Genomic DNA, 23,472 nt, shown 5'->3' with positions numbered 1-23,472 from the left:
AAGAGACTGACAGGTGTCAAGGAGGGACATTTCTTCAGTATAATAGGAAGGCTACAGAAGCTGGTTGACTGAGGGGATGGGGGAGAGGCAGGAGTCTGGACCATTCATTGGGAGCAGGTGGTGCAACTAGTTGAAGGTCAGTAATCCCTGGTTGCCCCAGGAAGCTCCCCTGCTGCATTTCATGTTGAGTGGGTGAGTGCCTGGTCTTAACCATGAATCCCAAGGCACAGTTTCCATCGTAGCCACTGTATCACCCATTCTGGAATGTAAGTCTCTGCTACATTTTAGAAAGAATGCCGATTATGGTAGAAAAAGCAAGATTCTCGAAGCAAGTAGGTGCTCACCACATGTTTGTTGAATGAATGAGTCAGTTCTAGAATACATGTAGGGTAAGCATTTATAGACACACTGTTTCCATGGCACCACCCTCCAGGTGACTGTCTACGCTGGCACCTACTCCCGTTCTATAACACAAGCCTGCCAAACACAGGGAACCGCAGTGGCTCCACAGTCCAGCCTAGAAAGGGTGGTGCCCAGGGAGAGGTCACAGCCTGGGCTGTCTGGGGCCCTACTCTTGACAGGGCTACTTCCCAGAGCCCGGGCCCAGTGGCTTCAGGTGGAGGTGGATGCCATTCTTGGAGCGCAGGACCAGCTGGAGCACCTGGATGGGTGGCCGCAGGGGGTCCAGGGAGAACTCAAAGCGATGCAAGCAGAGGGCCGTGGCCACCTTTACCTCATTCATGGCAAACTGCTGCCCGATGCAGTTCCTGCAGTGAGGAGCATAAAGAGGCATCGGGCTGTAGGTGTCTGGAGCGATGACACGCAGCGCTCTCAGCGGCCAACAAACACCAACAGCTATTTTTGGATGAATAATTGGCTGATGGATTGATCAACGTGGGCTTAAGAAACAGAGCTAGGGATCATGGAAGGGTCCCAGACTAAGTCAATCCACATTGGGGGTTCTGGCTTGGGGGTCTCTCTTGGAATGACTCACCCACCCCACCACCTGCTAAGGGCATGAATATGCTGATGGCAAGAAGGCCCCTGGAACTTAGCCTGCTTTAGAATCACCACAAACTCAGCACGGTCCCCATCATCATGGAGTTCCCCAAAGTGACGCCTCACCCATGACATCGTCCACCCTCCCCTACCAAGTCCTGAGGGCCTGGACATGTTTGGCATCTCCTTACCTGGGCCCAGCAGAAAAGGGCATGAAGGCGAAGGGGTGGCGTCCAGTTGAATTCTCAGGGGAAAAGCGCAGGGGGTCAAAGACCTGAGGGACAGACCTTGCTTAAATACCTGTCAGGTCCAAGGGGCGGGTGACCCCCACAGCCTCCCTCCCCATCTGACCTCCGGGCACAGGAATGGGATACCTCAGGATCGGGCCACACTGCGCTGTTTCTGTGGAGGGCATAGATGTGCAGAGAGATCAGGCTGCCTGTGGGCAGAGCACAGGGCAGGTGACCAGGTGGTCCTTGGACAGCCAGGACTCCCTCCTCACAGGCCCAGATCCCTCATGCCTGCCTAACTGGGCACCAGCCCCTGCCTCAGCTCTGCTAGTGACAGAAGGTTCAGGACAACCCTCAGGACATCAGCGTGGTTGGATCATCACACCTACATCCTGTAGCGCCAGCACTGGGCAGAGCACCCAACACAGACATTTGTGGAATGGAACGAAAAAGGACTGAACCCACCCCCATGACTAGCAGGGCAGGCAAGGACTATTACACACTTTCTGCTTTCAGTTCACTGACTCTCAAGGCAGTTAACTATGGTATCATAACATTACACTAACCATAGTAGCCACTACCAGTCACTGGATGCATATCACGGGCTAGATACAGAGTGGAACACTCTAGAAAGCCCCACATGTGGGTGGATGGGTTGGCACTGCACAGCACCGTAGTCTATGTGAATGGCGCCTCCTGAAGTTCTTCAGGGCACAACCTGCATGGCTAAATGTGACAGCTCTAGCGAATTAATCCTGACAACAGCCCTGTAAGGCAGGTACTCTCCTCACCACCATTTCTCAGAAGGGGAAGAAGAGGCTTAGAGGTAGAGAAATTTACTCATGTTATAGAGCCAGGACTGAACGCAGGCCAAGCCCAGAGCATGAGTTCTCTGCCACGGGTGCAAAGGTTCAGCCAAAGGCACAGAGAGGGTCAGAGAAGCATCCTCGAGGACTTGGGTTCTATCCCCAAATCCACGCCATCGCACCTGCAGGTAGAGAGCGGCCATCCACGAAGCTGACAGGCTGGCTGAGCTGGCGGTACACCTGGGGCACAGGTGGGTAGAGGCGGAGGCTCTCCTTGATGCACATGGTCAAGTAGGTCATCTTGCCCAGATCATCCCTGCCAGCAACACAACCCGTCTTTTCTGGAGGTGGGGAGAAACGGGGTCCTGCGGAAAGGCAGGCTCCAGCTTCCCCCCTTCACTACCATCAGGCCCCCAAGGGTCGGAGGCACACAAGTGCTCCAAGTGTTCAGGCCACACTGGACATGGGGTGACCACTCAGGCCCAAAGGTTCTGACTCTACTTTTCTCCATCCGTCCTTCATCTTCACTACTGGGAAGGGGAAGCCCAGGACCCTAGAGGTATGTGTGTGTCCAGCCATAAAAGAAAAGGTCACTCCTGTGTCTCTCAGAGCCTCATAGAAGCCCCACAAGAGACAGTTTTGTAGGTTCTGCTTGGTTTCCCCTGTGGAGCTGGAATGGAAAGGAACAGGGGCTAATATTCATTGGTTGAATGAAGTAATAAATGCATGAACAATGACAAGCTCAGATACATATTATATATATTATATAAGATATATAATATATTTTTATTATATATTATATATTATACATATAAATGATACATATATTTCTCTTTTCCCTTTTGCCACTAGGAAGCTCAGACCCAAATGTTAGGTCCAAATATAACTACTGTGCAACACCTTATTACTTAGCCTTTAGGTGTTCCTCCCAGTCCTCATTTTTCATTTGAAAAATTTTATTGAATACGTATCCTTTGAGTTGCTTCAAGGTCTGGATAGAATGAAGGGAAAATAAATATTTCAGCTCCCTGCCTCCAGGCTATGTTCACTTCGTTACCCAACTTAGAATGCCCAGCTCTCTTTCTCCCTTTGCCAGAGTTTCACCCCTTCATAGAAAGCCAACTTAAGCCTTACCCCTTCTGATTTCTCTGCCTGCAACATGGGGGGGGGGGGGGGATGTCACTCTTCCATTTTCTCTGGCTTTTTAGTTATGTGAGTTAGTTTCTCTAAAAACACCCAAGGGCAGCAAATTGGCTCCTCCTTTTCCCACCTACACCCCCAACAGGAACTGAAACATGACTGGACACCCTGGAATATTTCCAACATCCAATCAATAAAAATAAGTAATGGAAACTTCATTCCCCAAATCTTAGACCCTGGAATTACGTGTGTCTCCCTCAAATGAATCTAAACTTTCTCCCATCAACTGAGCATTTTCTGCACCCCTGCAGGCTGCCCAGCCCAGGTACTGACAAGATGGGAGAAGGCAGGGAGAGAGGGATGTGAGGGCAGAGGTGTGAGAGGTCCCCAGAGAGCCTGCTGCAAAGAAAGGTCAGCATCAGCGGTGGTGTGCCAGAAGGGTAGTCAGGTTCTACCCTCAGAGCCAACACACACGAAACTGGTCTCCTGTGGACAACCTTCTCTGCATTGCTCACGTATAAAAAGGCTCTGCTGTTGGAGAAGGGGCTCACGGTGTGTACACACAATGGAGGTAACAGGGCAGCTGCTGCTGCTTTCACTTGATTTCCAGGGTCACCATGTGTGATCTGCTATGACACCAGACAGCATGGGTACAACCTGGAGCTGAGCAGGACAGACTGGGCTCCCCTGCAGCCTCACTCACCATTGGAGGGAGTCCCTGTCCCCAAGGATCTCACGGACCTCTTCTCGACAACGATCCTGGTGTTCTGGGTTTAGGGCCATGCAGTAGAGAAACCAGGAGATGCTGGTGGTGGTGGTGTCATGGCCTTCAAACATGAACGTGTCCACCTCAGCCCGGAGATCTGCATCTGACAGCTTGATCCCGTTTTCATCCTGGGTTAGGGTAGGCATAATGGAACAAGCCAAGGCATTTGAGGTAGGGACCAAGAAATACTCATAACAGCAGCTGTCAAATGAAGGTCCGAGGGAGATAGTGAAAGCTGTGCTTCAGAATGAAGGTTAGAACCTTCCCCCAGATTTCTATCTGATCTCCCAAACTTAAGCTTCGATGCCTCCTACTCCAGGAAGCCTTCCCTGATCCCTCTGGCCAGTGACCTGTGACCTTACCCAGCCTGGACTGCTGATCCTGCTCATTTGACACACAGAACAGAGGAAGAGATCTTAGTCAACATTCACCTCCTCTCTTCTCCACTAGACTGTAAACACCTGGAGGGCAGTGCCAGGTCCTTCTCATCTTCTGCATCCCTAGCACAAGAACTAACCTAGGGGCAGGGCTCAGTGAGTTTATGGAGTGGGTGAATAAATGAAAGAATGAGTGGAGTCTAAGATTCTAAAACTCTAAGGTGCTGAGATTCTTCAGGGTCTTAGAAGTCTAGAATTGGTCATCAGGCCTTCTGGCATGTTACCCAGGGTCCCTGCTACTATACATCTCCCCATTACCACGGCCAGCCACATCCTGCACCTCCCCACCCCTGAGCCTTTGCTGATGTGTGTCATGGGAGAAGGAACACATCATATTTGCCAGGGAAAGAAGAGGAAAATGCAGCTAAGGGCCCCTGCAGCTGTCCAGTGAACCCTGTCCCAGGAGAATGGTCTGGAACCAGTTCTCAGGGCAGGGTGGGCAATTGTGCACTCACCCGAGCCCCCAGGAGAATGTCCAGGAAATCTATGTGCCTCTGGTTCTGGATCTTCTCCTGTTCTTTCTCATCTTGCAGGGCTGCCTTCCGTTCCCTGATGACTTGGTCTGTGCCAGGAGTACAGGGTGTCACTACCTGGGGCTCATCCTCTGCCCACAGGGGAACAGAAGTCCTTTATGGGCAGCATCTCAGGGGTGCCCAGGGGAGCTAGATTAGAGCCTGCGCTTCCTGTGGGCGGGCACTGCGGGAAAGGCCCACCTGTGTGGTCGTGGGCCACCCGGCAGGCCCGCAGGAAGCGGCGGCCATGCGGGGTAAGCCAGTAGATGAAGTCGTTGTGGTGGTGGAAGGTCTCGAGGCGCTGCTGCATCAGCAGAGTGAGATCTCTGACTGCCAGGTAGTAGATATTGTCCCTGTGCAGCAATGGAAGGGAGAGGGGTGCTCAGACACTCACCCACAGCACAGCCCCAGGCTGCCTCATCCCAGGAATCCAGCCCCAACTGCAACACTCTCTCCCTTCCTCTCCCTGCCATTAAGCCTCCCCACTAAAGCCAGAATCTGTCTCCCCACCGTGGACAAGGCCCGCTCTCCACAAGAAGGGGTTCCCTGGGGTGAGACCCTGTCTCCTCTCGGACCAGGGCCCAGGAGTCCTGCCAACTCTCCCCTCTGAGCTAGCCTGGGTTGAGACTGTGGTCAGCTCCAAGTGCCTTCTGACCTGTGGCTCAGGCCATTGTGTCCTTTGCCAAAGGTGCACTTCATGAGTGTGTCCAGTGTCATGAGACCCACATCAGGGGAGATGTCAAAGCTCTTGAGCTCACGAGCCTTTTCCTCCCATTTGTCCTGGAACCCAGAGAGGGGAAGTAATGTGGGGGGCTAGAAGGCTTCATGTCCCACCTCTGCCCCCAGGACCCACAGCCTGTTCTCCCTGCCAGGCACCCAGCCCCTGGTCTGCCCTCCCTCCTGCTGGAATATGGGGGTGGGGGCAGGTAGGGCTTCAGGCTCAGAGGGCTTGGAGGTAGGCCTTGCACAGCACACACAGACACTTTCTCCCTGTCAGGGCAGCTGATCTAGAAGGAAATTAAAAGGCCAAGAGGTGGTGAGCTGCCTCTCACAGTCTGTGTGTAAGTCAGGCCATAGGTAACACTGGGGGTGGAGTCTCCTCCAAGGGGAAAGACTACCCCAAATAACCTGTGGGGAGTATCCAGCCCTGACGTGCTGAGCCTGACCCCAATCCCTTGCATCCCTTTAAGAGATTACTTGCCAATGGTGTTGCTTTAGGCAGTTGTGGTAGAGAGGGAATGAGGAAACACTTTGTAGATATGAATGGACATCCCCATGTTCCCAAATATAGGCACCCCTCATTCTGCTCCAGTAGGAGCCTTATTGGGTCCCACAGGAATGGTCTGTGAGAAATGGCTGGGTCTCCTGGTGGAGACAGCGGCCAGGGATGCCTGGCCACTTGGGACTCTGCACCTAGTCAGCACACAGCACACAGCAGGTGTCAGGTATAGCAAGGCCTGGCACTGCCCCGGGCGGTAAGGGCCTCAGCCATTCTCTTTACTGCCCTCCTCCAGGGAAAATTGGGGTGGGGAGGGGCTGGCCAGCAGCCACAGCTTCTAAGAGCTTGGCACGTGGAGCTTACCAGCATGGCACACGTGGACTCGGCAAACACCTTCACATAGGGCTTCAGCACATCATAATGGAAGCCAGGTGTGAGCAGCTTGCGGTGCTGGAACCACTTGGGCCCATCGAGGACCAGTAGGCCTTTCCCTGGGGAAGGGATGAGACGGGGAGGGCTAGTCAGTCCACACCATCCTGCGCCATCTCTGGCAGCCTGGGGCCAAGCACTCCCACCCCACCCCACCCTATTCCTCCCCGCCCAGCCTCACCTCCCGATCCAGCTCTGCCTTCCAGTCACACAGCCTCTGGTGACACCAGCCTTGGGCCTCCCACCATACCTTTCCTCCATCCCTTGCCCAGGCCAGCACCACCTGTAATATCTCTTAGGATCAACTCTAGTGCCACCCCCTCCAGGAGGCTGTTTCTCACACTCAGATTTTCCAGATCCTTTGCCCTGCCTGTCCAGGGGGAGAGACACACCCAGCAGGAGAAGGCACCTGGGCCCCACTTCCCTAGCTACCCAGGAGCTCTCCTGCCTCCTCCTCTGTCTCCTTACTGAGCAGATGAGCTTAGGAATGGCACATGGAACCAGGTGGTCTGTGGATGGATAACTGACTGAGTGGGGACCGAGCAGGGAAGTATCCTGGTTACCCAGCACCAAGGGCAGGGAAGATGACCACTCACCAATCCACTCGAGGAAATAGTCATATACATCTGAGGCCTTAGGGTCTGTAGGAGACAGAGAAGACTGGGTCAAGCCAGGACTAGGTGGTTACCAAAGGAGGCTTATTGATAAGCAGAATGTGAACCTCAGCTGCCCAGACTTAGGGTACAGGCCAAGGACTCCTCCCCACGTTATGCCTGAGCCCTTTGTTCTCAGGAAGTCCCGCCCTCTCCCAAGAATGCTCACCCCCTCTGCTGTACACAGCTTTGGCATAGTCAGGCTCGTAGATATTCAGAAAGCCAAGGAATGGCCCAAACCAAAGTGGGTGGGCATAGGGGAACTGGCGGGTCCAGGACAATATCTTGTCCAGGTTCTCTGTCTGCTGTACCTGTAATGGTGATAGAAGGCCAGGCCACTCAGGAACCCAACATTACCAGCCACACCCGGAGCATCCCTCCCTCCCCCAGCTTGTCACCCAGTCCTGTCCATCTCTGGGCTCAGTACCTCTCCAGCCCAGAGCCACTGCTTTAAGTCCAAGCCACCCTCTTACTGCACCTGGTTAGCTCAACAACCCCAGACTGGTCAATCTGCTTCCATCTGGTGCCTTCCACCAACCCTCTACTATACTGCAGTCAAAAAGAGATTTATTTTCAGCATTAAAGCTTTTCATTAGAAAAATAATACCAGCTTGTTGTGCAAAAAAAAATCCACTTCGATTCCAGCCCTGTTACATCATTTGACACATTTTTATTGAGGACCGACTATGTGCAGGGCATTGCCTAGATATCTCAAGGGAATGAGGCAGACATGGTCCTGCCCTTTCATTCTATGGGGAAGGCTGATAAGAAACAAGTAAACAATTAAGCAAAACGACTCAGACAATAGTAAATGGGAAGAAGGAAATAAACACTGTGCTACAAGAGACTAACAGAGGGGACCTGCTTGGATAAGAGTGACCCAGATGGCCCTGCCTGGCAAGGCTCAGTCGTTGGAGCATCGGCCCTTGCACCGAAGGGCTACGGGTTGGATTTCTGGTCAAGGGCATGTACCTGGGTTGCAGGGTCAATCTCCAGCCCCTGTTGGGGGCCAGCTGGAGGCAGCCAATCCACGTGTCTCTCTCATACACATTGATGTTTTTTCTCTCTCCCCCTCCCTCCTTTCCACTCTCTCTAAAAATTAATGGAAAAAAACATATCCTCAGGTGAGGATTAATAACAACAACCAAAAAAGAGTGACCCAGATGGCCCCTGGTTGGAGATGACATTTAAGGTGAAATGATAAGGAGCTGTCCATGTGAAGAGTAAGGGAAGAGCCGTCCAGGTCAAGGGAACAAGTACGGAGGCTCTGGGGTGGGAAAAAGCGTGATGTCTCCCAGGAGCTGCCTCATGGTGGGACGGTGGCCTGAGATAAGGTTGGAGGGATCATTCAGAGCTTGGTGTGTGCTCTCTGGGAGTTTTTCTAACCACATCTACTCACCCAGAGGTGTTTATATAAAAATAGAGTATATAATACTTTTCTAAACCTGCCCCTTTTTCATTTAATATATCTTGTCTTCCTTTTCAAATAGTACAATTAACTATCCCTCAATATTTTTCATAACTACATAGCGTTCCACTATAGGGATGCACCATTTTGTATTTATCATTTTTTCTATTTTGAGAGGGTCTTTCAAATCCCTCAGTGGCCTGCCCTGGGTCTCAGAATGAAGCCTGAGCATCATTTGTGAGGAGGGATAGCCATGTGCCAGGCCTTCTTCTAAGCACCTTACATCTTGACCTCATCTAGGCCTTACAGCCCCTCTACGAAGCCCCATTTTAGGGGAGAGGAGCCTAAGGTAGAGACCTGAGGTTGCTGCCAAGGACTGCACGGCTTGTGAGGGGAGTGGAATGTGAACTAGGAAAGCTGACTCCATGGCCTGCAATCGTCAGAGCTTGACAGACCTCCGCTTGAATATGGATTTCCCCTATTTTTAAGATGTGTGAACTTGGGCAAGTGTTTTAGGCTCTCTAAATCTCGCTCTCCTCGTCTGTAAAATGGGGATGATAATACTTAGCTTATAGAATTGCTTGGACATTAATGAAATCTTGCAGGGTGTGTGTGTTATTGGTTGAGGTCTTGTGACATTCAAGGACCCAGGGCTGGATCCCGCATAAGGTGAGCCCTCGATAAGTAGTTCCCTCCCCTTCATGCCTACCTCTCCCCAACATCTTCCTCCAAGCCTCCTCCCTGCATCTCCTGGCACATCCCACTCCCAAACGCCCACACCTACGTGAAGGATGTGCTCTGAACATGCCGTAAGATACTTCCACCTGTGGGTAAAGGACTGACCAAACCTAGCCCCCAGTCATATGGGAAGCTGACCTTGGCTTACACTCTCCAACTCTGTTCCCCTGGACACTTGATACCAGCAAGATGTCAACTGTTGTGCTAGGCATCGTGGCTATGGCAGAAATGAACTTTGGCTGGTAAATAACATCGGGACTGGGAAGAACCTGAGTGAACTATAACCGCCTAATGGGGCACATGCTTTGGGCTTTCCTGAGTGTGAGTGCGTGGCCCTTGCAGGAACCCTGGGGCAGTCAGCAAACACTGCGAGTCCGTGGGGCTTAGGGATTCTAAGACAAGGTGGGCCCCCACCCCCCAGTGTGGGTCTCATCTCCTTGCCCCAGCCAGCCCCCAAGGAGCAGATGGCTGGCTGCCGGCTGATGTGGATGTTGTGAGGATTGCCTGACACCGCCTTGCCAGTAGCTGCTCATATCCTCGGAGAAGACTGATGCCAGCTGTGCCTATGGCAGCCTTGCATGTCCAAATGTTTAAAACGAAGCCGACCTCCTGGGGTGTGGCATCATCTCTGCACCTTTGCTTAGATCACTCCTTGCTCCACATACACCCTCTGGCTGAGTATTGCTTGTTCCTTGGCATCAGCCTGAATGTCCTGCTCCAGGAACCTATCTGTCCTCCACTGCCTGAAATCTGCTTCTGCTGGGCCCCTCCCACACCTTCCCATGGTCTGCTGGGTGTTGTAATTGCTGGCATCTATGACCAAAAAATTAATAATATTAAAATTGGCATTCATTGAGCATTTAATGTAGCCGGACACTGCACTAATCCTGCCCTCATGTAATCCTCAGAAAATTAAGATAGACACTATCATAATTCCCACTTTATAGATGAGGAAAGGAAACTTGGTCACATGGTGAGTTAGCAAGGGAACTAGGATTCGCACCCAGGACCCCTGGATCCACCCTGGGCTGTGAGTTTCCCAAGTGCACAGATCATATCTCCAGGTGGCATCTCCAGGTCACCGTGGAGCTCAGCACAGGGACTTGGAAATAGTACATACTCGATAAAGTGGGTGTTGAATGAGTGGAGTGAAAAAAGGAAATGAAGGAGAAGGAAGACAGGAAAGGAGGGGAGGGCACACGCAAAGCATCTGGCTAATGTCAACACTGGCCAGAGACTGTCAGTCTCTTAAGGAAACAGCCAAAAGTCTTGCTCAATTTGGGGAATAGGTTTGGCAAACAGCATTGCAGATTTTTGTTTTTCCCAGCCAGCCCTAACCTACCTACTTTGGCTAATGCCCTGATTTCTGCATTCTATCTCTTGACATAGGAAATGGACGGGAACAGATATGTATCGATAACCTCCTATATGCCAGGTGTTATGTGAGTGGATTCATAGTCACTCCCATTTTACAGATGAGAAAACTGAGGTGCAGAGATGTGAACTGACTTGCCCATTGTTTGTAGATTAGTGCTGCTCTAACTCAGGTGAGAGCCCCCACATTCTCTTCTGCACATTGAAGTCTGTCAGGGCTGCTGTATTCAGGGGCATAAATTGTGCACCTCACAGTCCTCGGGTGTTGAGGTCTGTGCAAGTGCTCGCCCTGTCTTTCCTTCTTGCAAAGTTCCCTTTCACAGTCCTCACCCACTCAACTAATCCATGTATCTTCCAGGAAACAGCCTTGAAGGACGCTGAGCATCTGATAATGTCCGACCCAAGCCACTTTCCTGAAGGGCCCTGGGACTGGTCCTGGCTACTTTGATCTCCAACCACCTGTCCTTTGCCTTCTCTGGGGCTCTTCTCCCAGGCCCTCTGCAGAGTCCAATGTCATCTCCCCATAGATCTTCTCATTCACTGCCTCTGAACTTACTGTCATTAGTTCAACCTGGAGGGGGCAGGCTGGGGGTGGCAAGTGGTATATTTTCACTGCCCTGGTACACTCAATGTCAGAAAGTTTATCATTACACGAAGTGATAAGCACCATCTCCATCTACCAGTAAGAAGGGACTTCTGGTGTCCCTGCCCCTTTTCTGCCCCCTTCCTGGTTGGCATCCCTGGAAGTGCCCCCTTCTTCCTGTGTCTCTTATTTTTCCATCTGACCTCCTGGGTTTTCCTTCCCAACTTACTTTCTGATCACCATGACTGCTCCCCTTCTCTCCCTCCCTCCCAGGTTGAGGGAACCCCAGTGGACAGGGGCAGGGAGAGGCTTAAGTCACAGAGAAGCCAGACTCACAGGATCTCAGGGGTGGAAGGAGCCCTAGGCTTACCTGGTTCATCTCAGCTCCACTCCTTTCTACATCAGCCATGAGTGTGCCCTTCTACAGCACCCCACCAGGCCCGGAGACTCGGACCTCATGCTGACTATGTCTACAGCTTGAACCAGCATCCCGGCTCCCCATGCCCAGCTTTCTCCTACGCGCCCTTGATTGCCCCAGGGACCTGGTAAGAATGAAGACAGCTTTTGGCCCCTGGTTCCATTCTGGAGCTGCAGCCCCATCAGAAGGGATAGGGTGTCCTCTCTCTTAGGGCAGGGGGAGCGTCACAGGGCTGCCTGGCCAGCTTCTCTAAGTTACACAGCTGGTCACCTGCCCTCTGCTCTGTCCATAGGCAGCCTGATCTCTGCACCGGAACAGTGCAGTGTGACCCAACGCTGAGGCACCCCATTCCTGGGTCCAGAGGTCAAATGGGGTGGGAGGCTGTGGGGATTTTTAAGTAAGGCCTGTCCTCTCAGGTATCTGACACCCTGTGCTTTTTCCCTTAGAATGTGGCCGGGTGCCACCTTTTCACCTTCATGTCCATCTTCCCTGGGCCCAGGTAAGGGGATGCCCAGCATCTCCATGCAGCCTCAAGGGGATTGCCTTTCCTGGGCTAGGAGCTGGCATTCCCTCTCCCAGGTCAGATTTGTGGGTCCTCCCAGGAGCCCTAACCTCAAGCCAATAATATGGCTGAGCACCCATTATGTGCAAAGTCCCCCCTGGGCCCCAGAGTGGAATGAGCAGGACCCTAAAAGAATAAGACATAACCCCACCTCAAGGGGACACATTCTGAGAATTGAGGAGGATGGCAGGCAGATGGTCCCAGACCTCCAGGCTACCCCTGAAGACCAGGCAGAGAGAAGGTAATTCTGACGCACATCTCCTCCCTGCCCCAGGCCCTTCCTTCCACCACCAGTCCTCCTCCTCCTTTTCCACTCCCACCATCACTAGGCCTGAGGATCAAACTTGCAGTCACCTTTTAGGACCTAATTATGTCCTGAAGGAAAAGGCAGGAGTCCTGGGTCCAGCTTTGAATCAATTTCTGAACTACTACATGGGTATAGGAAAATTCCTTGCCCTTTCTGAACCTCAACTTTTTAGGCCTGCCGTGGTTCCCGAAACCTTAGTAGTGCCAGAGAGCAGCCAGGCCTCCCCACCCTCCTGGTGCTACAGCCTTTCACCTACTGTGTTAGAACCAAGAAGCCAGAGCTAAGCCATGTTGCAGATGTTCTACACACTCTAAAAAAGTGGGTCATGGGTGGATTTGGGGAGAAGAGACAGCCAGCTCTGACATGGGGGAGGGGAACAAGGTCCCTCTCTTAGCAAAACAAGCTTGGATGGAGGCAAGAGGAAGTGGAGGGGATGCGAGAGAAGAGGGATCTAAGGTCTCTGAATGCCTCTCATACCACCATTAGGGTCCAACCTTAACCTTCCCATGACCCCCTTCTGTACTTAGCAAAGCCTCTCCCAAAGCCCTCCCGGTTCCTCCACCTGTCTTCTCCATCGTTCTCTCTCCTCTGTTGCTACCCCTCTGTCCTCTCCAGCATTTACCCTTTGCTCACTCAGAGATGCCTGCTCTGAGCCGGGCTTTGTGCTAGGCCCTGAGGGCACAGGGATGAATCAGGCCAGATCTCCATCTCCTAAGGGTCATGGTCTAGTGGGGGAGATGAGCAGATAAACAGAACGTGTCAGCCCAGTGGGACAAGAGCTGAGGCACAGAGCGTGGGGCTGGTGCAGGCTCCTGGTTAGGCACCCCACCCGGCCTGGGGCAGGGGGCTCTGGTGTCAACTTCCCCTCTAGACAGTAAGCTTCTTGAGAGTAGGGCCTGCATCTGATTTGTCTCCCTGCTGCACCCTTTTCTTTCCTGGGTGTCTCCAAGATGCATATAGGTTAATAGGTCATCCTGAGAGAGGAGTTATTTGTAGGGGTAAAAATAAGCCTGGGCAATCCTCACCTCAACATCAAGTTCATTCCCAGCATCAACCATGGAGGAGAGACAATTCCTCAAACTGAGAATGGGGGAAGGTACCCAGGAAGTAGAAGTAACTATGCCTCTCTCTGAGCTTTAATATCTGGCATCTATACCTGGGCTCCCAAACCTGGCTGTAGTCCTAACACTCATGGAGGTTTTTAAATTTAGGCTCCTCCTTGCAATATGCTGATTAGGATCTCCAGCTGATTAGACTGGAGGTCAAGAAATCTACTTCTCCCAGTTGATTCCAATGCAGGCGTTCAGAAACCTCTGGTCTAGATCCCCTGAAGGTAGGGAGCTAAGAGGTGTTCCTGACAATGGGTATTAAGGTGGCCTCCCCACCCTGAGGTAACTGGGGAGGACAAGTCATGATCTGAACCCAGGATGATGCCACAGCTCCTGAGCCAGCCCATAGGCATTGCCAGGAGAACCCCACCTTTGGGGGCATCAACAGCTTAGGTGTCCTAGGAGATCTCTCAGGTGACAGCACTCATATCTGCCTTCACTTTAATTTTCCACCTTAAAAATTGAAATCTTTACACTGCACAGAACAAACAGGACTCTGGTTAAACTTTAAATGAGATTGCTTAATTTTATCAGACTATTCAGGGATTTTGCCCAGATGTTATCACCAAGCCCTTAGCAGAGCTCTTTCTGAACCTTGGGCCTCAGAATAATGGGAAGGAGTCTGTGGCCTGCTTGGGCCCCAACTTTAAAGTTCCCCCACCCAGGCAAACTCAGAAGGCAGGATGGAGGGGGGAGATCCGGTGGGAAAGCTGAATAGGAACCACGGCTCCAAGGATATCATTTCCTGCCCAAGTAGGGTCTCCCTCCATGCCCCCAGGGGATTGGGCTGGATTCTCTGAAGAAAAAGAGGCATTTTTCTTTCTCTACCCCTCCCTCCTCCTATCCCCCATGTACCTCGAGGCTATGCCCAAAGAGCCAGTGGGTGGGGGGCCCTGGGAAGCTGTCCATCGCTTTGACCAAAAACTGCCTCCGCATCAGCAGACGAATGAGCTTGACGAAGCCTAAGACCAAGATCAGTCCAGAAGCCCACAGGCCCAGGCAGGAAAGGCTCAGGGAGAACAAAGCAGGCACCATGGCTGGAGAGTTGCAGCCACCCAGGCTTCTCCTACTTCCCCTTGTTCCTTTATACTCTAGACTTAGGCACCTTGCCAGTTCCTGCCACAGCCCTACCAATAGCAGCCCAGAGTGGGCAGAGCTTCATAAGGCGGAGATGGAAGCCCCAAAAGTCACAAAAAGCAGAAGAAACAGCCTGGCTCACTAGTCCCAAAGTAGCTGGAAAGAAACCAGGTGAAGGGCTTCAAAGAAATCAGATAATGGGTATCTTGTCTTGGTTCTTTGCAGGAGCAAACAGAAGGCAATTCTTTGTATAATCATTGCATAAAGACTGCCTTTTCAAATAAGCACCTTATTGTTTCAGGCGCTTTCTACACACTATCTCATTTAATCCAAACAAGGAGGTCACAGGTACTCACTCTTTATGCCCATTTTGCAGATAATGAAACTGAGGCTCAGCTTTCCTGTACTTTCCGCTGTCCCTTTCACTATGGCCCACTGGAAGGGCTTGCATTTATGCCAGGCTTATGATGCTTTGAGTCCCTTTTTTGTGAGACACTTTGAGGGACAAGTTTCTAGTCCCAGACGGAAGATTCTGGGTCACAAAAGGGCCAACTTCACCCCAAGACCACAGTACAAACTTGACACTAAAGAACATAGAATATTACTTTCAGGGTGATGAGTAGGGTCATCAAATTCAATCCCTCCTTGACTGATGGAGAGAGAGCCACTTGGGCCCAGAGAGGAGCAGAGAATTCTCCAAAACCTCACAGCAAGGCAGTTGTAGCTCTCAATTGCTCAGCCCAGAATTCTGTTAAAGAAGAAAGTTTGCCCAGGCCCCAGCTTTGCCTGGGGAGAGTCTGCTACTTCTCGCTCCAGACCTGGTTGTAACAGTCAGGGTCCCACAGGTAACTGCATATGTTTCAGATGAAAAGACATGGATGCAGGGCTTCTTTCAGAGGGACAGGCAGAGTTAAGGAATCAAACAAGGTATGGTGTGGCTTCCAGAGACTAGCAGAAGCAGGAAACCCATTGACATCCCTAAGCTGAAGGAACAAGGGGAAAATATAGGATTCTTGGAGCCTGGCGTGGGCAGCTATTGCCAGAGAAATGATGCTAGAGAGGGAGGGAGCAGAGAAGAAATATCCCAGCCCCTTTCCTCTCCCTCCATCTAATCTCTGAGTGGTATCTCCTACCAGCCAAACCCCCCAGAAGTGAGATGGCAAGGGAGCTTGGTGGAGTCAACATGCAGAAATGAGCCTCCTAGCGGGGCAAAGAGAAAAGTATGAGCCTGGCATGGAGGTGGCAGTGGGCAAACCAGCAATCGGGTGGACCTGGAATTCTGATTGTAGAACTCAGATTGCAGGTGTTGACTCAGGGAATGGTAAAACACCAGCGTGAGCTCCAACTCCTCTCCTGGGGAGACACCCTATCTAGTCCTACCCATAAGCAGAGAAAACAAGATGTCAGTACAGTAAAAGGAAATCCAGAGAGTTCCTGAAATTCCATATTTGTGCTTCATTTCATTAGATCAGGACATGGAATGCCCCATTTAAAATGGAAGTCAATAAGGGTGCATGAAGAGCTATCAGCAGAATTCCATAGTTCACGGTGAATTTGTTTATCAGTGCGATCTCAGCCTGATGGTATCATGGAGTGTTTGGGGAGAGCCTGAGGGAGCTCCCACCTGATGAAGGAGCCATGGCTCCCAGCCAGAGCCATTTAGGATGCACCTGGGAAGTGAACAGGGCTAGCCTAGAAAATGGTAAGTGGGTATAGTGGATACTGGTTGATTGACTCCTAGTATCCATTCCCTGCTTGCCCCTTTCCAACAAGTACCATGAATTTATTGGCTTTGGGGTGCAGAGGGATTGACCTCACCCCCAACTCCAGCTTGTACCCATATTTCTTTAAGACTGTCTACATTCCCATTGCCTCTTTCAAGGACAGGCACATGAGCAAAGTCAGTCAATCAGGGCCAATGAACTCAGTTTTGGTCTACAATTTAAGCTCTCTGTAAACAGACTCTCTGGCATTGGATTTGAACCTGGAAGCATGTGCTCTCAGGAGTAATCCACATGGGGAGAGCACGACAAGAAGATACTCGACGCCAAAGGGACTGAACTGAGAAATATACAGAGAGAAACTGAATACTAGTCACCTCCTTTGAACCCCTGGACTAAGCTTCACCTGGAGCTGGGAGTGCCTTTGGATCTTTTCATTATGTGAGCCAATCAATCCACTTTATTACTTAAATTCCATTTGAGTTGGGTTTTTTGTTACGTGAACCCAAAGGATTCCTAAGTGGTACACTGTGGAAAGCCCAGGAAAGTGGGACAGGCATGGTTAAGTTGGGCTGAAACATATTTAGGGGGCTAGCTTGCAAGAAACTTGAGTGGAATTAAAATGGGAGGGGACAAGTGGGATGAACCTGGTATCCCTGGAGTAGTGGAGCTAACCTGGGAAGTGCTGAGAGGGCTCCTAGAGGAATTCTAAGTGAGACCAGCCTGGGCAAACCACCCATGAGAGAGAGAGCAGGAAATAATCTGATTATGTTGAAAGTGAATGGATATAAAAGGGATTGGCTATTATAGCAGGAGGGGTGGGGAAGAGAAGGTAAGGAAAGGTTGACTGGCAAATGCAAAATATATTAGAAATGCCATATGGGTGCCCTTCTGGACAGCGTATTTGGCACCTTTTGTGACTGGGTTCCAGCAGCCGCTGCCTGGTGGGGAGCCCAAGGCTCACTACGGTCCTCAACCTGACCCCTTACCTCCCCCAACTCACTTTGAGCACTGGCCACAGCAGCAAGGGAAAGCACCCTTCAGCAGCGCACCGACCTTGCAATGTGCACAAAGCAATGCCAAGCTCTCAGGATCCTCAGCACCACCCCATTAAGAAGGCCACGCAAAGCATAGATGAGACTGATGAATGTCAGAGGGATGGAGGAGGGCGGGTGGGTGGAGGGGGAGAGAGTAACCAAAGAATTTATATGCACAACCCAAGGACACGGACAATGGTGGGGAGGGGGACAGGGGAGGGGGATGGGACGGGGTGAACGGGTCATTGGGGAGAAAAAGGGACATCTGTAATATTTTAAACAAAAATAAAATTTAAAAAAAAAAGAAAAAAGAAGGCCGTGCAGATAGGAAACACAGATGTGGGCAAGCGCGGGGGGTGGGGCTGCATCAAAGGCATCAGATGCTTCTAAAGCTCCCGGGTAATCCCAGCGTGCAGCCCAAATCGAGAACTACTCTTCTAGACAAAACGTTGTTTCTCCTAAATATAACCTGGCCCCTCCTCCCCTATCAGGAACTCACATTCACCACTCCCTAGGTTTGACTGACATCCCTGGGAAACTGAGGCAGGGATCAGGTAGAGGAGGGTAGTCCAAAAGGACATATTTCCTTGTCTCTCTCCCTTTCTTTCTTTCTTTCTTTCTTTCTTTCTTTCTTTCTTTCTTTCTTTCTTTCTTTCTTTCTTTCTTTCTTTCTTTCTCCCTTTCTTTCTCCCTTTCTTTCTCCCTTTCTTTCTTTCTTTCTTTCTTTCTTTCTTTCTTTCTTTCTTTCTTTCTTTCTTTCTTTCTTTCTTTCTTTCTTTCTTTCTTTCTTTCTTTCTTTTTCTTTCTCCCTTCTCTTCTCTCCTCCTTTTCCTTTCCCTCTGTCTCCAGCAATGAGGACTCAGCATTTTTCCTGCTTGGCTCTCCCTGAGGGACAGCTAGACCAGTTGGCAGTGTGACCTTAAGCAAACAGGGCTTCTGTTCCCCTCTGGAGGAATCCAAATAGAGAAAGAAGTCATGTGGGCTTACAGCCCTCCTGTAATTCCCAGTCCACCTCTGCCTCACTTGGCATCTCCTGGACATAAGGTTCTAATCATTTCTACCCCCAGGGGCCTGACTGGGGCAGTCAGGAGAATGCCAAGCCCTTACCCTAGCATTCAGGACACCCAGCATATAAGCCTTGCCTGGGCCCCACCACGTCTTCATCAGACATACTAGCTGCCTGGGACAGACGGGAGCTTTAGTTAAGAACATCATCTTGAGTTTCTAACTGGTCTGAGAACACATCCAACCCTGGACAAGTTTCTTAACCTCTCTAAATCTCAGGTGCTAATCTGCAGGAAACAGGTTATAATAGTATCTACTTCATAAGGTTGTTTGGAGGATTAAATAAGATAATATGTGGAAAGCACCCAGCTTCCACGTGGAGTGTTTGACACAATTAAGATAAATATTCACATAGCTGTTTTTGGATGGGTAGTGACCAATAAATGGAGAATGGGTCAGGTAAGCTCTAGCCTGGATTCTGAGGTTTCTTTGTCTTCCTGACTGTCTCACTGAGATAGAGTTGCTTCAGAATGGTCCCAGCTGCCCCGGCTGGTGCCAAAGCCTGGGTATGTACAGGAGGGAGGGAGGAGGCTCTGGCTGTGGAATGTGGGTAGGGCAGGGCAAGGTCAAGAGGCCTGGAAGCCGGCCATGTTCCATGCAGGCACTACCTAGTTAGGGCAATCGAAGATTCTGCCTCCTCTAAACTTTGATATGTAAAGTATACATGGTAAAATTTCTAGGTATCCACTTAAGAATATAATTTAACAGCTTTTAAACTTGTAGGTGAAAAATGGAATGAGAGGAAATGTTCAATTAATCCAAAGGCAAGCAAGAAAGAAAAAGCAACATAGGAAATGTGGGAAAAGCCAACTTTTATAGGAATAAAAGCTAGAAAGCACAAAATAAAATGGAAGAAAGATGATATGACCCCATGGGGGAGGGCAGGGGAGGGAGCAATGTTGCATCCAGCTGAGAGAGAGAGAGAAAGTGCTACAGATGCATACTGAGGACACTTTCAGTGACAGTGCCAAGAAGCAATTTGGGTGTCTTAGCCCACCCCAACCCTGAATAATCTCCAAGTCTCCCACAAACAGGTCCCTCAGAAGTACAACTTAAATAAAAAGCAAAGTACTTGGTATGTAAGTGCAGAAAACAAGTACTTCAGGTATTCCCCACGTCACCCCCAACACATACGACCAGAGTTCTTGTGAAGATTAGCTGCCAGGATTTCATTTGTATATGCTTAGAAAGAAGGCGCTCAGTGCAGTTTAGTGGACCTCCATTGGGTTTCTCCTGAGCCAGAGGGCAGGGCTGAACTGACTGTAGGGACTCACCAAAAAGGCTTGGTATCAGATCCAGTGTGGGGGAAGTGCAGTGCTGCCTGGAGAGAGGGAAGAGAGAAGAGAACAGGAACTCATGGTTACAAAGCTCTTACCACACCAGGCCCATTACACAACCAGCCTTCCATGCAGATATCTCTGAGCTATGAGATAGTAAGCTCCCCATCACTGGAAGTGAGCAAGCAGAGCTGGAGTTCCAGTCAGTGAGATAGAGGAAGAGGGGTTGAATCAATGCCCTCAGAAACTCCTTCCTCTCTAATTCAGGGAACAGGGCTCCACTTCAGCAAAACAGGCCCAATGGTGGCCCAGTCTCCTGCAAGAACCACCAAGGATGCTGGCGCAGGTGCAGGTCAGAGTGAGCGATCAAGTTGCCTGGCTCAGGTTACAGTAACACCATCCTGTGGGTCCTGCTCAAACGATTAAATAGTACTTAGGCTTAGGATAGCTTCCAAAACCATTCAGAGCTCCTAAGTACCTTGGTTCCCTGCTTAGCCTCCTGCCCTGGCCTGCCCTGGGAAAGGTTCCCTTTTCTGTGGTCAGCAAACACTGCCCGGCCCTCAGGCCTGCTGATGAGGAGCTGAGTAGGTTTAGTAAAAGAAACCTGCTCAGAGAAAGATCCTATGGATCCAGCAGAGAGGGAGGGATGGGGAGAGGGTGCCTAGTGAACTTGGGCCAGAGCCATGTCAGAGGAACGACTCTGGGGCCAGAAAATAGAACACAGTGAATGGAGGAGTGAGTGAGAGGGTGAGGAATGTAAACAGTGAAGGTCAACAGTAAACTCTCTGGGTTGGCCTGTGGAGAGAAAAGGCTGAGGAGCACCTAGGGTGTTTGACTTTTCAGACAGGGAGACCTGAGCATTTTTTTAAAATTGAAAGGAAGATACTGGTGGAGAGTGAGGTTGAGAATGCAGGACAGAGGCTGGGCATGAGGTGGACCCAGGTGCCAAGCATGGGGGAGGCCATGAGAACTGCAGTGTAGGGTTGGCCGTGCCCAGGTAGAGAAGGGGTATGAGAATGGGGTTGGAATTTCGAGGGGACCAAGAAGGACACTGCTGGATCCTTCTCAGGCAGGAGGAGACAGATTTCAGGCATAGGGGAGGCTACCCTGAGTAGGAAAGAAGAGGGGGAAACGGTGGCCATCCAGAGAAGCCAAGGAACAGTCAGAAAGGACACGGGGCAAAGCTGGGACCCAAGGGTCTGAGGGGAGCCGAAGGAGAGCAGAACCTGCCAGAGTCTGTGAGGACAAACAGCCACCTTGCACGGAAAGCTCAGCTCTGCGGCCGCCATGGTAGGCTGGGCGGACCTGCCCACCCCAAGCAGAGTGAACCCCTCTCTCTGGAGAGCCCCCACAGGCCTCTCTTGATAATTGCGATTCCTGCAATAATGCCTAGAGCACTAAGTTTTTTAGACATGTTGATATTTTTTTCATTTAACTTTCATAACATAGCCTCCATAAACAGAAATTATCATCCTCATTTTACCAAAGGGGAAACTGAAGCTCAGGGAGGTAAAGACAATTGCCCGAGATGACTCAGCCAGGACTTGCCCAGGTCAGTCTGACCTCAAAGCCCAGCCTTTCCACTTGCCGCTGTGTTGAAACCATCTGAGTATGAGTCCACCCCTCTCTAGACTGTGAGCTCCTTGAGGGCAGGAATGGGGTTTGGTTCATCCCTGTGTCACCAGCAGACTCAGCATGGTACTCGGGAATATTTGTTGAGAGGACCTCAGAGACAGATCATCTAATCTGACCCTTTCATTTGTAAATAAGGAAAATGAGGCTCAGGAGGAGGAAACGGGCTTGTCAGGGTCTCACAGAGAATCCCTGCAGGTGCTGAGTTAAGGACCCAGATCTTCTGATTCTGAGACCAGAGTTAAGGTCCCAGAAACCAGAATGAGATTTGGTTCCCCTCCTTGGAGCCACACATTCCCTTGCAGTTGCATAATTATTTACCCACTATTCCTATTATACAATATGTACCCTGAACTTTGGGACACAAACAGTCTCCAGTGCCTGAGAATGCTGCCCAGCCCCACCTCCCTGCTCCCTCTGCCAAAAAAAAACACACACAAAAAAAACAACAAAAAAAAACCCAAAAAACAGTGCAGGAAGCAACTCAGCCAGCTTGCCCAGGCAGCTCTGGGCTTGGGGCTGAGGCTGCAAGCCAAGCATTAGTCTGGGTCCCCCTTTAAGGCCCTAGAGAAGGCAGAGATTAGAAACATCTGTGGGAAGAGGGAATGATATGATTTAGGGAGGCAGCTACAGAGTCAAGATCTGAATGATGAGTAAGAGATAACCAGACAGAGAAGGGTCTGGGAAGGGTATTTCAGGTGGAGGGAACAGCAAAAGCAAAGACCTAGAGGTAAAAGAGTGAAGAGGATATTCATAAGTTTGAAGTTCAGGGGAGCTGTAATGAAGGTGCGATGAGATGCAGGGTTTAGGAGTAAAGGAGGAGATAGGGTGCAGGGCTGAGTGGAATGAGCAAATAACAGGAGAGGGAACAGAGAAAAACTATTTGAATCATGGCACTGCCTTGTCTAGAAGCTACCAATGAAATTGTACCTCTTATCCTCAGGATGGAAGCCAAACCCTTTGCCGCCCAGACCTGGAACAAGCTGATTCCTGCAGGTCACTCTGGTGTCCCCTCCCTCCCTGCAACCTGCAGTCCCCTTCTCATCTCCTGCTTATCATCCCCAAGACAACCTCTGCAGCACTTCTGTGCTGTTCCCTCTTCTTGGAATGCTCTTGCCATCTCAAATATCACTTATTCCAGGAAGTCTTCCATGATGTACCCCTGCAACCTGTCTCTCCATACTCTCTGCCCCAAGGTTCCTAGTGCTGACCTCCACCAAAGCTCTAGTTATACAGTTTTATAACTAGTTGCTTCCTGAACTTGTGTGACTTTTTCCTTCACCAGGTTAGGGAAGTTTTCTGTCATTATTTCTTTAAACAAATTCTCTATTCCTTGCTTATTTTCTTCTCCTTCTGTTACCCCTATCATACGGATGGTGTTGATTCATGTTGTCCCAAATTATTATTTTTTCCTCCTGCTTTGTAATTCTTTTTTCTTTTTGCTGTTCTAATTGGATGTTTTTTACTACCTTGTCTTCCAAATCACTGATTCGATCCTCTGCTTCATTCAATCTACTTTTAATTCTTTCCAGTGTATTTTTGATGGCAGATATGGTATTCTGCATTTCCGACTGGTTCTTGTTCATGGTTTCTATTTTCTTTTTCATGCTATTGTAGTTACCACTAAGTTTCTTGTAATTCTTACTAAGTTTCTTTAGCATCTGTGTAACCATGACTTTGAACTCTATATCTGGTAAATTGCTTGCCTCTATTTTATTTAGCTCTTTTTCTGGAGATCCCTCCTTTTCTTTCACTTGGGGATTGTTTCTTTGTCTCCCCATTTTTGTTGTCTCTGTGTTTGTTTCTATGTATTAGATAGAACTGCTATGCCTCCCAGTCTTTGTGGGGTGGCCTTATGTAGTAAGTGTCCTGTCAGACTCAGTGGTGCAGTCTCTTTGATCTCCTGAGCTGGGTACTCTAGGAATGTCCCTTGGTGAGTTATTTGGGCTCTCCTGTTGTAACTGAGTCTTGAC

General features: G+C 50.2%; 1 protein-coding gene across 1 annotated transcript; it reads right to left on the bottom strand.

Annotated features, from left to right (window-relative positions):
- Nucleotides 1-383: 383 nt before the first annotated feature.
- Nucleotides 384-14,772, bottom strand: CYP4B1 (cytochrome P450 family 4 subfamily B member 1). The gene is made up of 12 exons (XM_081145616.1): nucleotides 14,546-14,772; nucleotides 7,361-7,502; nucleotides 7,135-7,179; nucleotides 6,473-6,600; nucleotides 5,546-5,670; nucleotides 5,092-5,243; nucleotides 4,834-4,940; nucleotides 3,879-4,069; nucleotides 2,218-2,351; nucleotides 1,374-1,438; nucleotides 1,191-1,273; nucleotides 384-767 (listed from the first exon to the last, which is right to left on the bottom strand). The coding sequence occupies exons 1-12, from the start codon at nucleotides 14,723-14,725 to the stop codon at nucleotides 584-586; spliced, it is 1,536 nt and encodes a 511-aa protein (XP_081001742.1). The 5' UTR covers nucleotides 14,726-14,772; the 3' UTR covers nucleotides 384-583.
- Between the last annotated feature and the right edge of the window lie 8,700 nt (nucleotides 14,773-23,472).

This window comes from Miniopterus schreibersii, assembly GCF_964146895.1.
Source record: "Miniopterus schreibersii genome assembly, chromosome: 8".
NCBI lineage: Eukaryota > Metazoa > Chordata > Mammalia > Chiroptera > Miniopteridae > Miniopterus > Miniopterus schreibersii.
This window is presented reverse-complemented; position numbering and strand designations above follow the sequence as displayed.